Source organism: Danio rerio, chromosome 10, assembly GCF_052040795.2.
Source record: "Danio rerio strain M-AB ecotype USA chromosome 10, GRCz13ab, whole genome shotgun sequence".
Taxonomy (NCBI): Eukaryota; Metazoa; Chordata; class Actinopteri; order Cypriniformes; family Danionidae; genus Danio; species Danio rerio.
In genome coordinates, this window is record NC_141030.1 from 45745333 (window position 1) to 45767540 (window position 22208).

The following is a 22208-nucleotide window of genomic DNA, read 5'->3' on the forward strand; positions in this document are numbered from 1 at the left end:
AGTTTCTAGTTGTTTTAGTGGGCTGATTAGAAAGCAAACCTTCAAGCATGCTGGATGGATGATTTCACTGCAGATGGAGCACTCCATTAACATCATGCTGAATTTGTCATCTTCACCCTCTACCGTGTCTTCTTTCCCAGCCTCTCCGCACACCACACACACAGCAGTGTGAGGTAAAACAGGCTGCAAAACACACAAACCGTAGCAGTTAGCTTGATATGCCATTCAGGAGATCAAGGGTCAGGTGTGCAGGGTTCCCACAGCTCATGGAGTTGTAAAGTTTTAGACATTGGAAATCAGGCAATTTTGTTTTATTTGACAAGTCACGGAATTGCAGGGATTCTTTTTAGTGGCCCAATTTTAGTTTAAGCCATATTTATCATGTTTTTCCATGCCTGTTGTCATGGTTAGTCTGTTTTTAGCTACATTTTATTGCTTTCAGGTTTAATATATGATTTAATAACCTGTTAATTAAAACCAACATGTCAGGATAAGCAGTGCATGTTCTCCCCGTTTTGGCATGGGTTTCCTCCGGGTGCTCCAGTTTCCCCCACAGTCCAAACACATGCGCTATAGGGGAATTTAATAAACTAAATTGGCCGTTGTGTGTGTGTGTGTGAATATGAGTGTGTATGGACGTTTTCCAGTACTGGGTTGCGGCTGGAAGGGCATCAGCTGTGTAAGACATATGTTGGAATAGTTGGCGGTTCATTTAGCTGTGTCGACCCCTGATAAATAAGTGATTAAGCCGAAGGAAAATGAATGAATCCATTCATTCGTTCATTTTCTACCACTTTTTCAGGGGCCGGGTCGCGGGGGCAGCAGTCTTACGAGAGAACCCCAGACTTCTCTCTTCCCAGACACTTCCTCCAGCTCCGCCGGAGGGATCCCAAGGCATTCTCAGGCCAGCCAAGAGACGTAGTCCCTCCAGTGTGTCCTGGGTCTTCCTCGAGGCCTCCTCTCGGTGGGACATGCCTGGAACACTTCCCTAGACAGGCTTCCAGGAGGCATCCGAAGCAGATGCCTGAGCCACCTCAGCTTACTTATCTCGATGTGGAGGAGCAGAGGCTCTACTCCGAGCTCCTCCAAGCCTGGTGACAGAGCTCCTCACCCTATTTATAAGGGTGCGCCCTGCCACCCTGCGAAGGGAACTCAGTTCGGCCGCCTGTATCTGAGATCATGTCCTTTCGGTTATGACCCAAAGCTCATGACCATAGGTGAGAGTAGGAACGTAGATTGACTGGTAAATCGAGAGCTTTGCCTTTCGGCTCAGCTCCTTCTTTACCACAATGGACCGGTACATTGACTGCATTACTGCTGCCGCAGCATCAATCCGCTTGTCAATCTCACACTTCATCCTTCCCTCACTCGTAAACAAAACCCCAAGATACTTAAACTCCTAAGTAAGGACTTTCCTCCAACCTGGAGATGGCAAACCACCTTTTTCAGGTGAAGCACCATTAGGATAAATATAAATATTTATCAAACTATTATCGAACTATCACATATGGAAGAGGAAGAAAATTACCCAACAATGAGGTACATTACCCATTGTTGTTCTCATAGTGGCTGCAAAGTCCTGCAAAATGATATTCAAGCTAAAACCATTTTAATATTATGCAAAGCACAACAGCATCCTGCCTTTACATGCATTATAGGTCATTCAGCTTTTGAAGTCAGTGAAAATTTGATATTTGGCTTAGTGTGGGAACCCTGGAGGTGATGTTGGGGATCCAGACTGACCGCTATGCACTGTCTCATGATGCAGGACTGCTTCATGCGGCCCGGTCCACCAAACTTCTTCATGTCCTTGCAGAAGTGGCACTCTCCACACTCTTTCCTTGTACATGCCTCACACTTCCGGCATCGTGTCCGTCTGCGCCGGGCACTCGATGACCCACGACCCGACGAGAGCTTCATTCCTCCTGCTGTCGAGCCTGGGGCGGCGCATGGAGACGAGCCCATCTTGGGTTTTGGACGATTGAGCGGCCGCGGCTAAAACAGAAGGAACAGTAGAAATATTAACACAAAATCCAGGAAAAGTTGAACAAAATATCTTGCTGGGTGGTACTCATTTCACCGCTTTATTTACCGTCACTTTAAATTTAAATGAGATTGTACTCTTTTGAAAAGAGGGCGGAGCTACAAATGCCTGTGTGTCAGTATAGCGGCAGATTCAGTATGTAATTTTCGCCACCAGATGGTGTACATTCACAACAAATCAATGCATAGTTTAATGTTGCCATGGCTGAGTGTGGAATCATGGGAGTGATGACTAAAGTATTCAACATTTATTATCATGGTAGTATGAAGCAGAGTAAAACTAAAAGCTGTGGATGTGAAACGAGAGAAATGCTGAAGCAATTGTTGATTAGAGGAAAGCAGCAGAGCTTTTATTATGCCACAGTCCACCGCTTCCAGTTCTTTAGCTCGTGATCATGTAGAGAAGAAGCAGTTTTATCAGACTAAATACATGTTAGGCTTCTGTTATAATGCTGCTCTGTGCAGTCTAACAACACACACTAATTTCTCTGTTTTTTTTTATAAAACTAAAAGCACAAATCGGGCAGCACGATGGCGCAGTGGGTAGCACGATCGCCTCACAGCAAGAGGGGTGCTGGTTCGAGCCCTGGCTAGGTCAGTTGTCATTTCTGTGTGGAGTTTGCATGTTCTCTCCATGTTTGGGTTTCCTTTGGGTGCTCCGGTTTCCCACAGTCCAAACACATGCACTATAGGGGAATTTGATAAGTTGTATTGGTTGTAAGTTGTTTGGTTGTAGTGTATGAGTGAATGTAAGAGTGTATGGATGTTTCCTGCTTATCCGCTGTGTAAAACATACGCTGGATAAGTTGGCGGTTCGTTCTGCTGTGGCGACCCCTGATTAATAGATGGACTAAACCATACTGAATGAATAAAGCAGAAATTGTCATGAGCATGAACACACAGCACACACTCAGACTTCATAGCTTTGCATATTTCTCTGGATTTGAACATTCTCTCCAGATGCTCCAGAACGCAGCAGCACGAGTGGTCTTTAATGAACCTAAAAGAGCACAAGTCACTCCGCTGCTCATCCATTTCCACTGGCTGCCAGTTGCTGCTCGCATCAAATTCAAAGCACTGATGTTTGCCTACAAAGCGACTGCTGGTTTTGCTGCTTCTTATCTGCTCTTACTTCTGCAGATTCATGTGCCCTCCAGAAACTTGCATTCTGTGAATGAACGTCGCCTCGTGGCTCCATCCCAAAGAGGGAAGAAATCACTTTCCCGAACTCTCGCACTCAATCTGCCTAGTTGGTGGAATGAACTCCCTAACTGCATCCGAACGGCAGAGTCACTCGCTGTCTTCAAGAAATGACTAAAAACTCAACTATTTAGTCTCCACTTCACTTCCTAATCTGCAATTCCCTCTGACCCCTCCACTAACTACATTAATAAAATAAAAAATAGAAATTTGCTACTGTTTTGCTTCTTACACTTTCTTTGCATACCTGAAACTTGCCTATAGCACTTTTTCATTGTTGCTCTTATAGTTGTGTAAGTTGCTTCCTTGTCCTCATTTGAAAGTCGCTTTGGATAAAAGTGTCTGCTAAATGACTAAATGTAAATGTTCTAAACAGTTGGGATAACTTAATTATACAAGTCAGCAAAATATATAACACTGTCCAAGTGGGATTTTTTTGTTAATGAATTTTGCCTTGATTGGAAACACGCATATGATTGATCTGTCTATGAATTTCTCACTGTTTTCAACAGTAACACAGTCATAAAAAATGCTTACACTGATAAACTTTAGAGTGGGACCATATGTTTTGGGTTTACTTGAATGTTCGGTTATGCAAATTGTTCATATGCCCTCGAGGCTCTGTAAAGGGGAAAAATATAGGACAAAAGCAGCGTTGAACATTAGAAAACATTTTGCTATTCTAGGAATGCTGATAAAATCTGCCAGTAGTGTCAGTCAGGTAAACCAGAGACTTTTAATCACTGTGCAAATTAAATACAGGGTGTCCGCTGGGTCTTAAAAAGTCCTAAATTCATTCATTCATTTTCTTTTCGGCTTAGTCCCTCCACCAATCCGGTGTTGCCACAGCGGAATGAACCGCCAACTTATCTAGCATATATTTTACGCAGCGGATGCCCTTCCAGCCGCAACCCATCACTGGGAAACACCTATACATTCTCATTCAAACCCATACACTACAGAGAGCTCACCCAATTCACCTGTACCGCATGTCTTTGGACTTGTGGGGGACCCCGGAGCACCCGGAGGAAACCCACGCCAACACGGGGAGAACATGCTTCTTAAATCCATTTAGTCATTTTCCTTTTTGGCTTAATGCCTTTATTAATCAGGGTTTGCCACAGTGGAATGAACTTATCCAGCATATGTTTTACGCAGCAGATGCCTTTCTAGAAGCTCTCCTACACTGCTGCATGCACACCCACACTTACACTACCACCAATTTAGTTCATCAATTCCCCTATAGCGCATGTGTGTGGACTGTGGGGGGAAAACGGAGCACCCGTAGAAAACCCACGCCAACACGGGAGAACATGCAAACTACACATAGGAATGCAAACTGACCCGCCCGGGGCTTGAACCAGCAACATTCTTGCTGTGATGTGACAGCGCTACCCACTGCCCAGTCTTAAATTTCAAAACCTATATTTTAGGCCTTAAAAAGTCTTAAATTCACTGACATTATTGTATTGCAGGTCTTAAATCGTTTTAAACGGGTCTTAATTTTGCTCTGTCCAAGTAAAGCTACTCAATTTGGGCCGACATCCATTTAATGACAAACCATAGATCCCAATAAAACCTTTATATATATATATATATATATATATATATATATATATATATATATATATATATATATATATATATATATATATATATATATATATATATATATAAATATATATATATATAGTTTTTTATTGCAAAGAGCCGTGCGGTTTACAACACCTTAGACATTTCACAGCAAATTTCCCAAATTAAATAGAAAAAACATTCGTTCCTCATGATAATACTAGACCATTAGAAAAATCTTAACCCTGTATTAAGTCTAAAATATTACTCTAATGGCCTTTAAAGGGTCTTAAAATGTCTTAAATTTGACTAAACTCGACTAAAGCTGCAGAAACCCTGTAAATAAGTCAGGATACAGCTGCATAAAAACCAGCAAATGAATATTAACCCGGAGAGCAGTTCTGATCAACTTGAACAGCGTTTCCTTAGAAACTAATATTTCCAACACTGGTTGGTTGCTCAGCTGCCTTATGCAACAGAGCAGTGATGTCAGATCAAATATAAATGTGTGAAATTCAGATTCTTTGATGTGAATCATTTTTCATTACAGCTTTTATTTCGTTATTAGTCTTTAGCCATAAAGCATTTGTGCTAGGGCTGTATAATAAATCACAGTTCAACTTATCCAGCATTAGTTTTACTCAGCTGCAACCCAGCACTGGGAAACACCCATACACTCTCATATTTACACACACACACATACACTACGGCCAATTTAGTTTATTATTCAGCTGATTATTTCTTCATTTTATTTTTAATAAAATTACAGCTTCTAAGTTCTGTTTGCTAAAACCAAACGTGTCTTGCGGTGCTGTTTTTGTAATAAATGGAAAGCAAATGACATTTGTCTTCTCCTCATTCTGGCTGATCCAAAAAATGATCCAAAAAACCATGATGCGATCCGAACTGTGATATTTGTGATCCGATACACCACTAATATATGCTATAAATCAAAAGTAAGCTCAACACTCACATAAACACACACACAAAGGGAACTATACTTCAAACAGGAATATTCCACATCCCTTGGGTTGCCATGTCCCCATTATATCAAGTTTTGCCTGCCCCAGCACTAGCAGCATGGCTTTCCAATGGCACCAGGGTGATTGATGGGAGTGAATGTGGTCTCCACCCTCTCAATGAACCCTCAGTAATGTAGAGGAAAACGCAAACAATCGCATTAGCCAGAAAGGGAAAAAGTGCAACCCGACCTCCTCAATAGGTGTTTCTTTTAAATGGCCTAAGTGGATTTCTCTGCCCCAGAGAGTGCAGATTAGGTCTTCAGACGGAGTCAAAAGTCCTGTTTGCATGGAGCTTTGGATTTGATGCTTGTAGCAGAATTGATTTTCGGCCCTTGCTGAAAGCGTCCACGCATATCAGAAAGCAGAAACCACAGTTTCACAACAGCTCAGATGGGTTATGAAACTGCGTTGGGTGGAAAACAGAAGCACAAATTCAATCACGTGGCCAGGAGAGCTATTGGAAAGAGAGATAGGGGGAATGTTATGTGGGAAAAACAATCCAGACCAAATCTAATATCTCATCAAAATGTGGGAGATGCAATAGTTTTGTGCGTTTTTTAAGAGCTGCAGATTAAAGAGCTTGAAATTTCAGCTAAGAAACAACTCAGATTTTTAATATTGAAAGTTAGGGCTGCAGAATATATCGTTTCAGCATCGATATCGCAATGTGCACATCCGCAACAGTTAATCGCAAGATCTACAATGAAAATGATTTGTAGAGTCAGTGCAGCTCTAATATATACATATTTTGCTCACACTTTTGCGTTGTATTTATTAATGTTAATGTCTTTATTTACATGAACAAACATTAAACACATGCATTTTTTTGATTATTGACTTATCTTTGTTAACATTAGTTAATGAAAATATTGTTGTTCATTTGTTAATTCACGTTAACTCTTCTAATAATGCATTAGTAAATGTGATTAATAAATGCTGTACCTCAGGGGCTTTCAAACTGTGGGTCTCACAGTGAACAAAGGTGGGTCGCGCAACGTCACATAGCTTCAGCTATATTTACATTGCGGTGAATCAAAACCAGTACGATTGACGGCAATAACTCAAAAACCTCTTACCCTAAAATATCTAAAGTGTGTTTCCTACAAAAAGACAAAGCTGGTTATGTTTCACGGCTGTCTTTTTCTTTTCTTTTTTTGCTCGACATTATGAGCACTGCTCCGTTTGAGCCCTCGCAATATGCGTTTAGCCAGTAGAGCTCGCGCTGAGCGGTGCTCTCAGTAAGGGACCGTCAGAAAAGTGCTTCCTTTTTTCGTTTTTCTTTTTTCTTTTTTTCCGTCCTGCGTGTTTTATTTTAAACACAACTAATTTTCTCCTAAATGAGCACAAACAGTAACTAAAATAGTCGAATGCTTAATTATAGATCTGTGCATTCTTACATGAACACCTCTGTTATTAAACAAAACACAATGAGGGATTCATTTGCTGCTCTTCACTAAATAACTAAAGTAACTTTAATCAATATGCAAATACAATTAAAAGTGAAATAGATTTTATAGCTTTATTTAGTTTCTGTATAGGCCATTGATTTTAATAGGCTAAACCTTTTATTTTATTGTCAATATTTTCTAATGTTTGCTATGTATTCTATCATTTGAAGCTATTTGTTGTCCCATATTTTTTACATCCCAGCGTTGACAGATTGTTAATCAATAAATAGCTATAGTGCTAGTTAGTTTTAACGACAGCTAATGTTATGGAAGGGCATAGATGTTATGGAAAATAGTAATATTAATATAACCACCCCATCATTCCTTCCTCAAGCAAATGTGTAAATATTAGATATATTCAGCGATAACGTTAATTGCATTGGCATATTAATCTGATGTTTCCCAGCTTGTAGTAGTCGATCAAAAAGCTATTTAGTTTCTTATGACTATATGTACACTAGCAGTGGAATTTACTGCGATGTGACGGGGCTTGATCAAAGGCTGATCATATTCTCTTCTAAAAAAAGAAGAGTATCTTTTCCAACAAAAAAATGATCACAGTTACAGCCAGCATCCCACAAAATGCACTTGGAGCCTTATTTTTTTTGCATATCAAATCGCAAAATCCAAAAGGCCGCACACCATACATTTTTTTTTACCCATTTTTCCATATTAAAATATTATGGTGGGTCTTGAGATTGAACTTGAATAGGTGGGTCCCGGAATAAAAAAAGTTTGGGAATCCCTGCTGTACATGTATTATTCGTTCATGTTAGTAAATACACATAATGTAAAGTGTGGCCCATATTTTTATGCCAACCTCAATAGACACTTTGTCATTTTGATATCAGATCAAAATGCTGAAAACACAAATGCTCTGACAGGCCGAACAGCAGAGGCTTATAAACAGTCACATGATGTCATTGTTGACATCCACCATTGTCATACTGAGGAAATGTTTCACTTTTCAGCTATGACCACAAAACTGATAGAAACAAATCAACTACCAATGCAAACCATCATAGCATCTAAGAGCGTCTCCATGCTCTGATAGATTAATACTGTAAACAGATTTGCCTGCCATAATTAGAGCCGCTTGCTGACGGGGTCAGAAATTAAAGGCTGCCTCCATCACATTATAAAAACCACTGCGGAGATAAAAGATCTCTAAGACAGGATTACTGTAGATATTAAGGCCAGTCTTGGATTTTGATGCTTGCGTGCATTAAAAATACATACCCACAATAAACATACAGTACACAAACAAGCCGACTCCAGCACTGTGTATGTGATGGCATTATTAAACCATATGATCATAACTGTCCAACTTAAAAGGATATTCACCCAAAAATGAAAACCATTTACTCTTTATTACCCTTTATTTGTTTTAAACCATTATTAACTGTTGAACATAAAAGAAGATATTTTGGAGAAAGCTTTGACTTCCATGCATCATTGAATCAACTTAAATAAATTACTTTAACTTCACTGTAAAAAAAAATCCTGGTTGCCTTATTTTTTTAAGCCGAATCAAATTAACCTTAGGAGTTCTGTTTTAACGATCTAGGTGCAAAGTCTAAAGTGCATGGAGCAAAAGCATTAAGGGCATGTCTGAATCCACTTTTGCTATTTTAAATACGCTCTGTACCCTGATACATGGTCTAGCAGGGTTGCGCTTATTCTCTTAATGAGTTCTGGGTGTGCATTACACCAATCAGAGTTTCATCTGTCATTCCCTTTAAGAGTCAGTTGGGTCGCGCCATGGTGCATTTGCTATTTACATGGCGGACTTTGTAAGTGTAAAAACTGAACGCTTCACTAGTGAGAAATTTGTTAAACAGAGCTTCTGCAGTGCTAGTATAAAGAACGAGCCTCCTCCATTCAGCCTCTATACATTTCTTTTACTCTTTACTTTACTCCTTTATTTTGGTGGAGTAAAGCCTGGGTTATACTTCTGCGTCAAGTGACTGGCGTGACCCACGGCGCATGCAACGCGCAAAGCTTTGCATTTATACTTCTGCGCGCTGTTTCTGTTGTTCTGCAATAACACTTCCGAAACACTAGTTGGCAGTGAGGTGTTAATGTTCCTTCCTGTGTCCAGTTTCTTCACTGGTGTTTTGTTTTTTCTGAACGTTACCTTAATTTACAAGTGGTTTAAACTCGCTTATTTTGAGGCAGGAAACAGCAGATGTGAAACAACTTTAACTATGAGGTAAACACACATCGAAACTTTCCATCCGGAGCTCCTCAAGGGACTCCACACTTGTAAACAATCGATCCATCGGGCCCGCGCGGCTCTCGGTCTCACCCACACTCGTCAGCGATACCAAGCCGACCAATCACAGAGCTTGCGATACGCGTCGTTGCAACGTGTAGTTCGAGAGGTTTTGAGAGGTGCGCATCAGCGACGTCGATGGCCACAGCGAGGCCAAATAAATGAACAATAAGGAAGTTTGGTCAAAAAACATTTGTTGTATCCAAACACGTCCTGTTCTCATGCCCCATATGGAGATGGAGACGTCTTCAAAACCTGACAGGAGGACAAATCTAAACTTGTTTTTAATAAAACAAATATAAATATGCACAAAATAAATAATATTGCTAATAATAATAACATTAAACTAATGCAAATTTTCATGAGTAAACGGAAACCCCCCAACAATAACGCACCAACAATGCACCTTAACACACCTCCTTTCTAGACCGGCACACCCATAAGTCCGCAAAGTGGCGTGAATGGAATGCTATTTAAACAATGTGGTGCAAAACGTGAAAATTAGAGTTGCGCTGGTTTAAAAATTGCTACAAATCTTGCCAAACACATCTTGCGCCTTATTGCGCTGGGTGTATGATAGGGCCCTATGAGTTCATTGAACTTATAGCATTTTAAACTGACTTAAAGGACAACGCAGTGGCACAGTAGGCAGTGCTGTCGCCTCACAGCAAGAAGGTCGCTAGTTCGAGCCTTGGCTAGGTCAGTTGGCGTTTCTGTAAGGAGTTTGCATGTTCTCCCTGCGTTCGCGTGGGTTTCCTCCGGGTGCTCCGGTTTTCCCCACAATCTAAAGACATGCGGTACAGGTGAATTGGATACAGGCTAAATTGTCCATAGTGTATGAGTGTGAATGAGTGTATATGGATATTTCCCAGAGATGGGTTGCAGCTGGAAGGGCATCCGCTGCGTGAAACATGTGCTGGATAAGTTGGCGATTCTTTTCGCTGTGGCAAACCCGGATTAATAAAGGGACTTAGCCGAAAATAAAACGAATGAATGGCTTAAACAGCTTGTGTAATTTATAAAATTAAGTTAGAACATGATTAACGTAGTTTAATAAGTTACAACAGATTAAAAACATTTGCTGTCACAGTGTTTCCTCTAGGATTTCTTCCAGCTGTTGGGGCAGACCTGTTTCACAGATCTACCAACTACCTATTTCAATGACAAATGGAGAAATGTTGTGAGCGCAGTATTACAAGTCCAGATCGCATTTATGTAATACGAGCATGCAAATCTCTGCTTGCGCGCCGATTTCCTCTGCTCATGTACAAAACCTCTTGCATGCCCTCAAATATACGCTGCTCAAGCGCAGATCTTCTTGTGCGCTCTCAAATAAACCCTGCTGAAGTGTGATTATTTATGTAGAGAGTATGTTTCCAACATTTATTAGATTTGCAAGGAATATTTATGAATGTCTCTAATAGGCCTACAGAGGGGCATTAATACATCCTAAAGTAAAGTGAAACGGCTATAAACTCCAGCAAGATAAAGTTATGATATGCAGAACCACAGACTTTTAATCTATAAATGAAGTATAATTATGGAAACGGTTCATCTTGACTAAAAGCTACGTCATGTTTGCTAGCCTCACGCATTGCGCAGCCCAGTCAGTCAGCATGTCTCCTTAAAGTGTTAAACAAATAGCGCACAGCACTACTACGGTTACAGAAAAGTTTGTGCTGTTATAACTCACTTACCTTTTAATACGTTTTGGTGTGATTATAACCCGCTATTAAAAAACAATGACTGAATGTTTTGAATGAGAAGCTGTAATGTAGCCGTGGCGGGATGCATTTTGAAAGAATGAAAGAATGAATGTAGTCAAAACCATGCTGTCATGACTAATAATCATATAATTTCTTGCACCTACAAGAATAAATTTTAATAAACTCATTTATTACTGAAAAGCATAATACATTAAGCGGAAACTAATTAATTCATGTAGCTGTAACAAGCTGAAGTAATGTGTTTAAGTTTTCACAGCGTAGTATTTGTTTTCCCTACTATCAGTAGGAACGGTCAGTGGTTACAGGTTTTCTTCAAAATTTCTTGTTTTGTGTTCAACAGCAGGATGAACCTCTTGAGAGTGTGTAAATAGTGAGTAAATGTTCATTTTTGGGTGAACTATTCCTTTAAAGATACTATTCACTAGTTAAAAATATTCTGCAAAAACTACATGAAAACAACAGAAATCACACCCACACACTGGCAAGACTTTAATTGGTAGGGTGTGAAGAAGATACACTTGATATTTAACACCAAACTCACAAAACAGGATGAGGCGGAATTCAGAGAAATAAAGCCTTTTCATCAGGGCGAAGAAAATCACAATACAAAAACACAAACATGTCTAGAAGTTGTCGAGCCAGTCCCAAACAGAGATAACCAAACCAGAAAAAGGGATTAACTGATGTAAATCAGCTACTCTGATAGCAGTATACTACTGATAAAGTAAATCATTTAGAAAAAATAAAAGTGTCTTTAGTATTTCAGTGACTGATAATTAAATATATAGCATACTAATCTGAGAAAAAGGCCTACAATTATTATAATTTTGTTTTGTTTTTTACACTAAACTTACTAAAGAGATCATTGAAATTGAAAATAATAACATCATTTACTTGTCATTGACTGATTTCAAAACTGTTAAACATAAAATATATATTCTGAAAAATGTTAGAAACCTGTAACCATTGACTTCCATAGTATTTGTTTTCCCTACTATGGAAGTCAAGGGTTACTGCTTTTTAGCATTGCTCAAAGTAACTTCAGCAGAGACTCATTAAACAGTAAATAGTGAGGTTTTTTTTTTCATTTTTGAGTGAACTATCCCTTTTAAGAACATTAAAAATTTAAAATTAGTTTATTTATTTATGTTTTAATGCCATATTGGCTATATTCATGGCACAACCTATACAAAATATGCAATATATGACAGGCAATCATATCAATTCCTTAATAAACAAACAAATAATAGTGTAAATCTAGTGGTCAGCCCCCAAAAATACTGTAGTGTCAAAGGCCAGATGTGTTAATTCAAGACCTCCAAAAGCATCACATCTGTTAGATAAAGACGTGTCTTTAGTATTCCAGTGACTGATAATCAAATATATATTATACTTATCTGAAAAAAAGGCCTACAAATAATCAAATATTTATTTTATATCTGAAATTCACTAAAGAGATCATTGAAACTGAATATTCTGTCATCATTTACTCGTCCTTCACTCATTTCAAAACTTAGTTTTGTTCTGTTGAACACAAAAGTAGATATTTTGAAAAATGCTAAAAACCTGTAACCATTGACTTCCATAGTATTTGTTCTCCCTACTATGGAAATCAATGGTTACCGGTTTCTAACATTTTTCAAAATATCTTAATTTTGTGTTAAACAGAAGAAAGAGACTCATGAAACATGAGAACGAGTAAATAGTGACTATTTTTCCCCTTTTAAACTGAATAAGAACATAAAAACTAGTTTATTTACGTTTTAATGCCATATCGGCTATATTCATAGCAAAACCTACCCTAAATATGCAAAAAATAACATGCAATCATATCGGTTTCTTAATAAACAAATAAATAATAACAACAACACTGAAAAGAGTTATAATAAACAGTCTTTTAGCGTAAAATTTGTGGTCAGTTCCCCAAAATACTGTAGTGTCAATCACCAGATGTTGATGTAAGACCTCTAAAAACATTGCATCTGTCAGATAATTAGACGTGTCTTTAGTATTCCGGTGACTGATAATTAAATATAAATTATACTCATCTGAGAAAACAACTAATTTTACACTAATAGATTTTATATTATGACTCTTTTCAGTGTTGTTGTTCTTTGTATGGTTTTTAAGAAACCGATATGATTGCATGTTAAATATTGCATGTCTAGTATAGGTTTTGCCATGAATATAGCCAATATGACATTAAAACAAATAAAAAAAAACTAATTTTACATTTTTATAATTTTTAAAAGGGATAGTTCACTCAAAAATGAAAAATACTCACTATTTACTCACTCTGATGTGTTTCATAAGTATCTTCTGTTGAGCCCAAAATAAGATATTTTGAACAATGTTAGAAACCGGTAACCATTGACCTCCATAATATGAAAAACAAACACTATGGAAATAAATGGTTACCAGGTTCTAACATTGTACAAAATATCTTCTTTTGAATCAACCGAGGAAAAAGACTCATGAAACAGTAAATAGTGACTCTATTTTTTCCTTTTAAAATGAATAAGAACGTACAAACTAATTGATTTATTTATGTTTTAATGTCATATCGGCATATTGCCATATCTGGTGTAAAATTAGTGGTCACCCCCCCAAAATACTGTAGTGTCAAAGGCCAGATGTGTTGATGTAAGACCTCCAAAACATCACATCTGTTAGATAAATAGACGTGTCTTTAGTATTCCAGTGACTGATAATCTGTATCTGTGATTAAGACTGTATATTGTGACTCTTTTCAGTGTTGTTATTTGTTTGTTTATTAAGAAACTGATATGATTGCATGTTATATATTGCATATTTAGTGTAGGTTTATTTATTTACGTTTTCGTAAATAAAAAATCGGCTATATTCATGGCAAAACCTACATTAAATATGCAAAAAAAACAACATGCAATTACATTGTTTTTTTTTACTAAGCAAATAACAACAACAACACTGAAAAGCGTCATAATATACAGTCTTTTAGAGTAAAATAAGTGGTCAGCTCCCAAAAATACTGTAGTGTTAATGGCCAGATGTGTTAATTCAAGACCTCCAAAAACATCCGTCTTTAGTATTCCAGTGACTGATAATCAAACATATATCATACTCATCTGAGAAAAAGGCCTACAATTATTCTAATTTTGTTTTGTTTTTTACACTAAATTCACTAAAGAGATCATTGAAATTGAAAATAATGTCATTATTTACCCATCATTCACTCATTTCAAAACATATTTTTGTTCTGTTGAACACAAAAGAAGACAATTTGAAAAATGTTAGAAACTGGTAACCATTTATCTCCATGGTGTTTGTTTTCCATATTATGCAGGTCAATGGTTACCGGTTTCTAACATTGTTCAAAATATCTTCTTTTGAGTTCAACAGTGTTACAAACCCCTGATGTTAGTCTAGGGTGTGGGGTTTGACATTTATTTAATTAAAATATATTTATATAAACAGTGAATGAGTGGAAAGAGAAAAAGAAAAGAAAAGAAAGAGACTCATGAAACACATCAGAGTGAGTAAATAGTGAGTACTTTTCATTTTTGAGTGAACTATCCCTTTTAAAAATATTAAAAACGTAAGGCTAGTGATTTATTTATGTTTTAATGTCATATTGGCTATATTAATGGCAAAACCTATACTAAATATGCAATATATAACATGCAATCATATCGGTTTCTTAAAAAAAACATACAAATAACAACACTGAAGAGTCATAATATACAATCTATTAGTGTAAAATTAGTGGTCAGCCCCTAAAAATACTGTAGTGTCAATAGCCAGATGTGTTAATGCAAGACCTCCAAAAACATCACATCTGGTCCCAAATCATGATGCAATTTCATAACTGAAGGTCCAGGACTAAATCTGTTGACAAGAGGAACATGTCTGAACTGTTTTTACTCACGCTGGCTCTTTGTCCCGCCCTTCCCCCCATGCGCTCATCTTGTAGGACCGGCTCAAAGAGGCCCTTGTTGGGCTGTGGCCAAAACAGTTAAAAATATCCTGGAAATTGAGGAAGTTGAATAACACAATGATCTATACAAACATCAGAGTAGATGCTACTCCAAAAGGACAAACCTAGGTTAAGCCAAAGAGATGCATTTCATCCTAGTGATGCATGATTAAACGATAAAGATCCAGCCATCAGTATTAGTGGCGATTGAATAGAAGTGATACAAAAGGATTCACTGGAAAGAGAATGAAAGATCGGCTCAGACCACAAGCAATAGGAGAGTCTCACGTGGGCGGCCGCACAAACACACATATGCAAAGCATTCGAAGAAGCCACACGCCTTAGAAAACACTGCATTAAAATAAAAACAACACCAACTGTGACTGATTGAAAGCGTTTGTAGCTGCTAGCATCGCACGACTGCGATAGTAATATCACAACTTCCACAAATGAAGCGTCACAGATTTCACTTTCTCTTTCCCCGCTTCTGAAAGTACCCAACAACACACTGCAATTCCTGAAAACGAACATAATATCTAGCTTGAATATTCAAATCAAGCTCAGTGTTAGCAAACATATATATTCTAATGTAAAAATCTCTCATTTAAATAATGAGCAGCACACCAACATCAAATCTAAATAGCTATAAAGAGTGTCTATAAGCATTTCTGACAGCTCTGACAGCTCCTTCATCACGTGCCTTCAGTCACACACACATGCATACAACGACAACAACAACATGCAGCTACACATCTTTAACTAAATGCAATTAACATTGCTACCTGCTCAGAATCCGAGTTGTCATAATCCTCCTCGTCAGCGATCAAAGACATGGCCATGGCTTTTAGCGTCTTATGCTAGCTGACATGGCTACGGCTTGCTACTGCTACCTCCCTTCTGTTCCTTAGCCATCCGAACACACAGGCTACAGCAAGACATGCTCATGAATATTCAAACGGGGGGGAGGAGTTCCAAGAAGTATAGCAAGGGGGGAGGGGAGCAAGTAAACCAATTGGAAGCCGATATGCAAAAACGGGTTATTTAATATACGCCGGCCTGGCCTATAGGAAGAGGGTATGCTGAGTTGAAGTGTGACATGTTGGAACAGGGTCATGGGGTAAAGAAGAAAGGCCAGTATAAGGACAGATGGTATTTAATCACAAAAGACAGACACAATGGAGGCGAGAATTCAGCAGCTGGGCTTTTAGTCGTCCAGACTGTTGAAGTGGGGGAGTACAAAAGCCAACATCTAATCTCGCGTGTGTCACAATCAATAGGGAAGTAAACTAAAATGAGTCTACATTTGCGTGGGATTGGTCGGGTCTAATTTTGGGGGATTGCCAACACTTCCCTTGTGTCTGATTCATCATTCCAGCGAAGCACTAAATGCAAAGTTTCTCTTCGCTTTTCACCATGAATACACAGATGTAGCTTTTTATTTTTGATGAAATTATGCAACAATTCTCTACTGTTGATCACAGATCAAGCGTAAACACATAAATCAGTTGGGAGGAAAATTAGACCTTGAAGTCTGAATTATTAGCCCGCCTGTATATTTTCCCTCAATTTCTGTTTAACACATTTCTAATCTGTTAAACATCATTTAGAAATATTTGAAATATATTTGACTTCAACTATATATTATAACACAAATATTGCAATATGCAAAACATTCTAATGAGCTTATTAGATAAATAGTGTGAAGAATCCTGCTTTGGCTACATTCTCATGTTTTCAATCGCTTTACTTTTTGTACCTTGAATGTCTTCTTTGGCCAGCAAACGATTGGGGAACCGCTGATGGCCAGCTTGGGGTTGTCATCTGCATGTTCCTTCAAGACAACCTGCTCAAAAAGCAAAAGACACAATTAAAAACAAAGTCTAGAAGCAAAAGTTTAGACATGAAAGAATTAAGTCATCTGGTAGGTCATGTATTGTGCATTATATGGTCTGAAACTACAAGTCTAAGGATCCTGACACACTAGGCATGACCTAATATGATAATGTAATGCATTATGTCACATCTGGCGACATGGTGGCTCAGTGGTTAGCACTGTAGCCTCACAGCAAGAAGGTCACTGAATCGAGCCCCGGCTGGGTCAGTTGGCATTTCTGTGTGGAGTTTGCATGTTATCCCCGTTGTGGGCGTGGTGCCCCGTTGCTTTGGCGCGGTACAGTAAAAGCCCAAAACTTGAAAGCGAGACGTGACTTTTAAGGGACTGTTTAATATGGATTATTTAATTATTCTTACTGTTCAATGAACACAAACTGTCGTAGTTTATTAAAGACGCAAACCCCTCACTGCACGACAGCTGCACCTTTAGCAAACCTCCTAATTCCTGCAGCACGAGGACTTTATGATTGTTTATGAGCGTCAATAGTGGCTGATCTGTTTGGTGAAATATTTGACTGCGTGTCACCGCATCCCTAAGCACTGTTTGGTAAAATATTTGACTGCGTGTCACCGCATATCAAACGACTTAAACGATATAACTAAAGAAATCTCCACTGAGCTGAGCGAGAGCGCTTACTGAACAGCGCAGCATCGATGATGTAAGCGTGACGAGGCCCGAATGTAATGCGAGTGCCGGCCATCTGGGGAGACGGGAGGGGGGACAAGGGAGCTTTGGCACCCACTTTTGTACATAGTACGAGTATGGCCTAAGTAGTTAAAAATATTTATTATTATTATTATTATTATAATACACTGTGTATATATATTTTTTTTGTTTTTTGTTTTTGTGTGAAAATGATCAGACATTTTAATAGGTAAAAGATTATTTGAAGCTATATTAAAATGCATTTTGTGAGTTTAGTACACTAAATTTAGAAAATTCCTAAATTTGCGATACTTTTTTTTTTATTCTGGAAGAGAACAAATCTTATTTAAAAAGAGAAATCAAAACTAAAACTATATTTATAGGCCAGTTCCAAGAAATGCACTTCAACCAAAAAGCCCCTGATGAGTATTGCCGATGCTGTAAAATACACTATAAAAACTAATCTCGATGTCGCTCGTCCTCCGGGTGTGCAAGGACTTATATTTAGAAGTTTAAAGAGTTTTTTTGGTTGTACAATTTTTTGCAGGCCTATAAAAGCAGCAAATATTGACTTGGTGTAACAACAGTAAGTTGCAGGACAACTCCAGCTGTAGTTATGTATTTATTTAACTATTAGTTTATGGGGAGGCACGGTGGCTCAGTAGTTAGTACTGTCGCCTCACTGCAAGAAGGTCGCTGGTTTGAGTCCCAGCAGGGCCAGTTGGCATTTCTGTGTGGAGTTTGCATGTTCTCCCCGTGTTGGTGCCGGTTTCCTCCGGATGCTCCGGTTTCCCCCAGAGTCCAAACACATGCGCCATAGGTGAATTGAATAAATTAAATTGGCCGTAGTGTATGTGAATGAGAGTGTATGGGTGTTTCCCAGTACTGGATTGCAGCTGGAGAGGCAGCCGCTGTGTAAAACATATGCTGGATAAGTTGGCGGCGTATTCCGCTGTGGCGACCCCTGATAAATAAAAGGACTAAGGAAAATGAATGAATGTTTCATTGATAATAATTTGTGTATTCTGACCTATTTTGACTATTTTAAAGGTTACTGTAGGTCAAACTATACAAACTATGCATCTGACTTACTTTTAGGCTTTATGTGGATACAAACAGCTATTTTACAAGCAAGGTGTCTTGTGGTTATTTACAGTGTCTATCAGTGCTCTAGATCTGCCAGTTTTAGATTTTATAGCATGATATACAGTGAATATCTTAGGCAGGTCATAAGCCAGTAGTAAATGGTGTGAATGGTTACTTAAAATGAAGCATTCTCAATTTTACTCGCGGTCAAAGTCAAAAAGCTAATTTCAAAACAATAATAACAATGATGATATAAATCCAAGACACTGAGCAAAACAAAAGAGTAGAAAATATACAGCTGAAGTCGAGATTATTAGCTCTGCTTTTTCAAATATTTTCCAAATTGTTTAACAGAGCATTGATTTCTCACAGTATTTCCTATAATATGTGTTCTTGTGGAGAAAGTCCTATTTGTTTTATTTATTTATTTTTTTAAAAGCATCTTAAGGTCATTATTATTAGCCACCTTAAAGGTGCAGTAGGATTCAGAAGCATGTTTTGTTGTGCTGGTTGAAAGTCTCTTCAGAGTCTAATAGTAATGATTAAAGTAACTGATCTAAACGGATGTATACAGTATGTATTTTTTTATTCTGGGTAAGGCATAAAAATAAAAAATGTTCATCCAATTACATAAAGTCGGACCGACATCTCTCATAATTCTGATAAGTAACAAACTGTCAGTCAACTAATGCAGATTTGGGCTTTTGCGCATCTCTGGTCACGCATATCCGCCATTCGCGTGTGCATGCCTGCCGCGCGTGCACGCCTAGATGAGCGTCACGTGCACGCGAGACAGTCAGTTGCGGCAAAATCAAATGCTTGAAACTTTTTAAACTCCTGAATCAGTATTGGAGTTACTTTTGCATGCCGGAGGAAGGACGACACCATGGCTGAAGTATTTCTGTTAAACAGGTAATGTTCTGTTTTAAAACTATAGTAGTCATGCAGAGCTGATGTAGAGTGTATTGTGTTATGAATGGGTTCTATGCACAGACGTGTTGTTCAGCCACTGAAATCCACATGAAATCTTCTTGGTGGAAGCTAGATGTGACTATTTTTAGTTTCATAAGGGAGCTTTTACAGCATCGATAATGTAGATTTATATTCAGTTTAACAACAAAGTATCAGTAAATAGCGCTAGCCTGCTTGCTGAGCTGAAGTTGCTTTTATATTCACATTGGGTCATTTCTGAGCAATGACAGCCTGTCATTGATATTCCTCCCGATATTGTTTACCGCTACTCTAAATATTCAGTCTGAAATAGCATGTAAGTGTGGCTTATTAATAAGTCAAATTCCTGCACTCCGCCCGGCCAACCACTACATACATTTCTAACTGGCAAATGAACTGGGTTGTCTGCTGTTGTGTCATGGTGGGCGCGCTCGTGATTTCAAGAGGCGTGGCTTTGAAACACAGTCCCTCCCTGCCGTCCAAAGCTAATATGCTATCTGATTAGCATTTTGGCAGATCACCTACTGCACCTTTAAGCAATATTTTTGTCTGGATTGTCTACAGAACAAACCACTGTCATACAATGCCTTGCCTACTTACCCTAACTTTACCCTAATTAACCTAGTTAAGTCTTTAAATGTCACTTTTAGCTGAATACTAGTATTTTGAAAAATATCTAGTCAAATATTATTTACTGTCATCATGGCAAAGATAAAATAACCCAGTGATTAGAAATGAGTTATTAAAATATTATGTTTAGAAATGTGTTGAAACAAATCTACAAGAATTGGGGGAAAATATACAGGAGGGCTAATAATTCTGACTTCAACTGTGTGTAGTATAAAGTGACCTTGACGTCATCCAGCAGTGCTTGTGGATCCTCGATGCCCTCAGGGACGCATTTCTTATTTTCCGGAAGAGATTCGAGTTTCTCCACTAAAGCCTTGAGTCCGTTCAGCTCAAACTCTGTCAGGTGGCTCCATTTTCCCGAGTGATCCATTCCCGGGGAGCCGGACGGCGTTTTGGGACACTCTGAAGGAAGGGATTTGGAGCTGTCTTCTGAATCATTGGCCGACGGTTTAAATGTCTGACAGGGCGGGATGGAAAAAGAGGACAGAATCGTCCCCTCTGTCCCACACGAGTCCTCCTCCATGTCCAGCCGAGTAGCAGACATGAGACTCTCAGTCACTGGCTTTGGTTCAGCTAATTAGGATCAAATAAAAACAAGAGTTGCTTAAAGTTTAATTAAGTTTATTATTCACATAACAGGAAAATATTATAATGCAGTCATACTTCTGTGATTGTTTTGGTGAAAGTAACTTAAAAGTAATTCAAAAGTAGCGTAACGCAATACACCAAAGGCCAAATTACGTATAGCTGCTGACTCACCAGTGTGATTGCGAAACTCGAGGCTGAGATGCGAACGTTTGGTCAAGCAGCTGACGTATCTCTCCAGCACATACCAGCACATCTCATAGAAGAACGGGTAGCGGAATTTGGAGTGCACCTGAAATCAATATACAACATGTCAATGCACCACTATAACCTATAGAGCAGTGGTCCCCAACCACCGGGCCGCGGACTGGTACCGGTTCGTGGAACAATTGTTACCGGGCCACATAAGAAATCATCAATTATTTCTGTAGAAAATATTCCCCCCACGACTTGGTTTCTTCCACTCACCCCCGCCATCTCACGTGAAATGGACTATGCCAAAATCCACCACGGAGCGGGAAGAACGATCGCTAGAAAATAGCGCAGTGGTGGTTGTTGATAGTTTAAAGTTATAAAACAGGTACTTTAGAGTGCAAATCAGCAGAGCATTTAAGGATTGTGCATATAACGTTATGTGTAAGTAGCCGAAATCATTGCAATATGTATCTATATGGAGTTTCACATAATCATACTCATTAGGGCTGGAACATGCCAATGCATACATTAAATTCGGCTATACGGTTGTATTATTGTTAATATGTTCATCAGTTGAAATGTTTGGCACAGATGTTATGTATGTGATGCATATAAACCTTGATTGAAACATAATCAGACAGCGATAGTGCAACTAGCGCATGCACACTGAGTTGTTCATGATTAACCTGGATGCACAAGCGCACCCCAACCTCCCCCCAAACAACCGTTGACCGGTCCGGCGGTAATAAAAAGGTTGGGACCACTGCTATAGAGTACTACACTACCTGACAAAAGTCGTGTGACGTATCTAAGGCCCCATTTACACTGCCAGGTCTTGATGCCCAATTCCAATTTGTTGCCTATATCTGATTTGTTTGCCTGTATCTTTACACGTTGTTTGTGTAATTGTGACCCATATCCAATTCATGTGTTTACACTTGCCATACCATTTACGATGGAAAGAAAGGTGGGTTCTAGCA

At 38.6% G+C, this 22208-nt stretch overlaps 1 protein-coding gene and 1 long non-coding RNA gene across 12 annotated transcripts in view; one reads left to right on the top strand and one right to left on the bottom strand.

Moving 5' to 3' along the window:
* The window catches only part of kdm2bb (lysine (K)-specific demethylase 2Bb), an 81478-nt gene that overhangs the window by 13925 nt on the left and 45345 nt on the right, over positions 1-22208 (bottom strand). For 9 of the 11 annotated variants that reach the window (NM_001423548.2, XM_087268757.1, XM_087268756.1 and 6 more), the window contains 5 exon segments: positions 40-183; positions 1744-1995; positions 16999-17085; positions 20669-21021; positions 21208-21325. In NM_001423548.2, the coding sequence (NP_001410477.2) occupies positions 40-183; positions 1744-1995; positions 16999-17085; positions 20669-21021; positions 21208-21325 (954 nt within the window). 11 annotated transcript variants of the gene reach the window in all.
* LOC147842200 (uncharacterized) lies at positions 12730-16195 on the top strand. Its single transcript, XR_015501618.1, has 3 exons — positions 12730-12985; positions 13771-14667; positions 14772-16195. It is a non-coding gene; the product is annotated as an uncharacterized LOC147842200 (long non-coding RNA).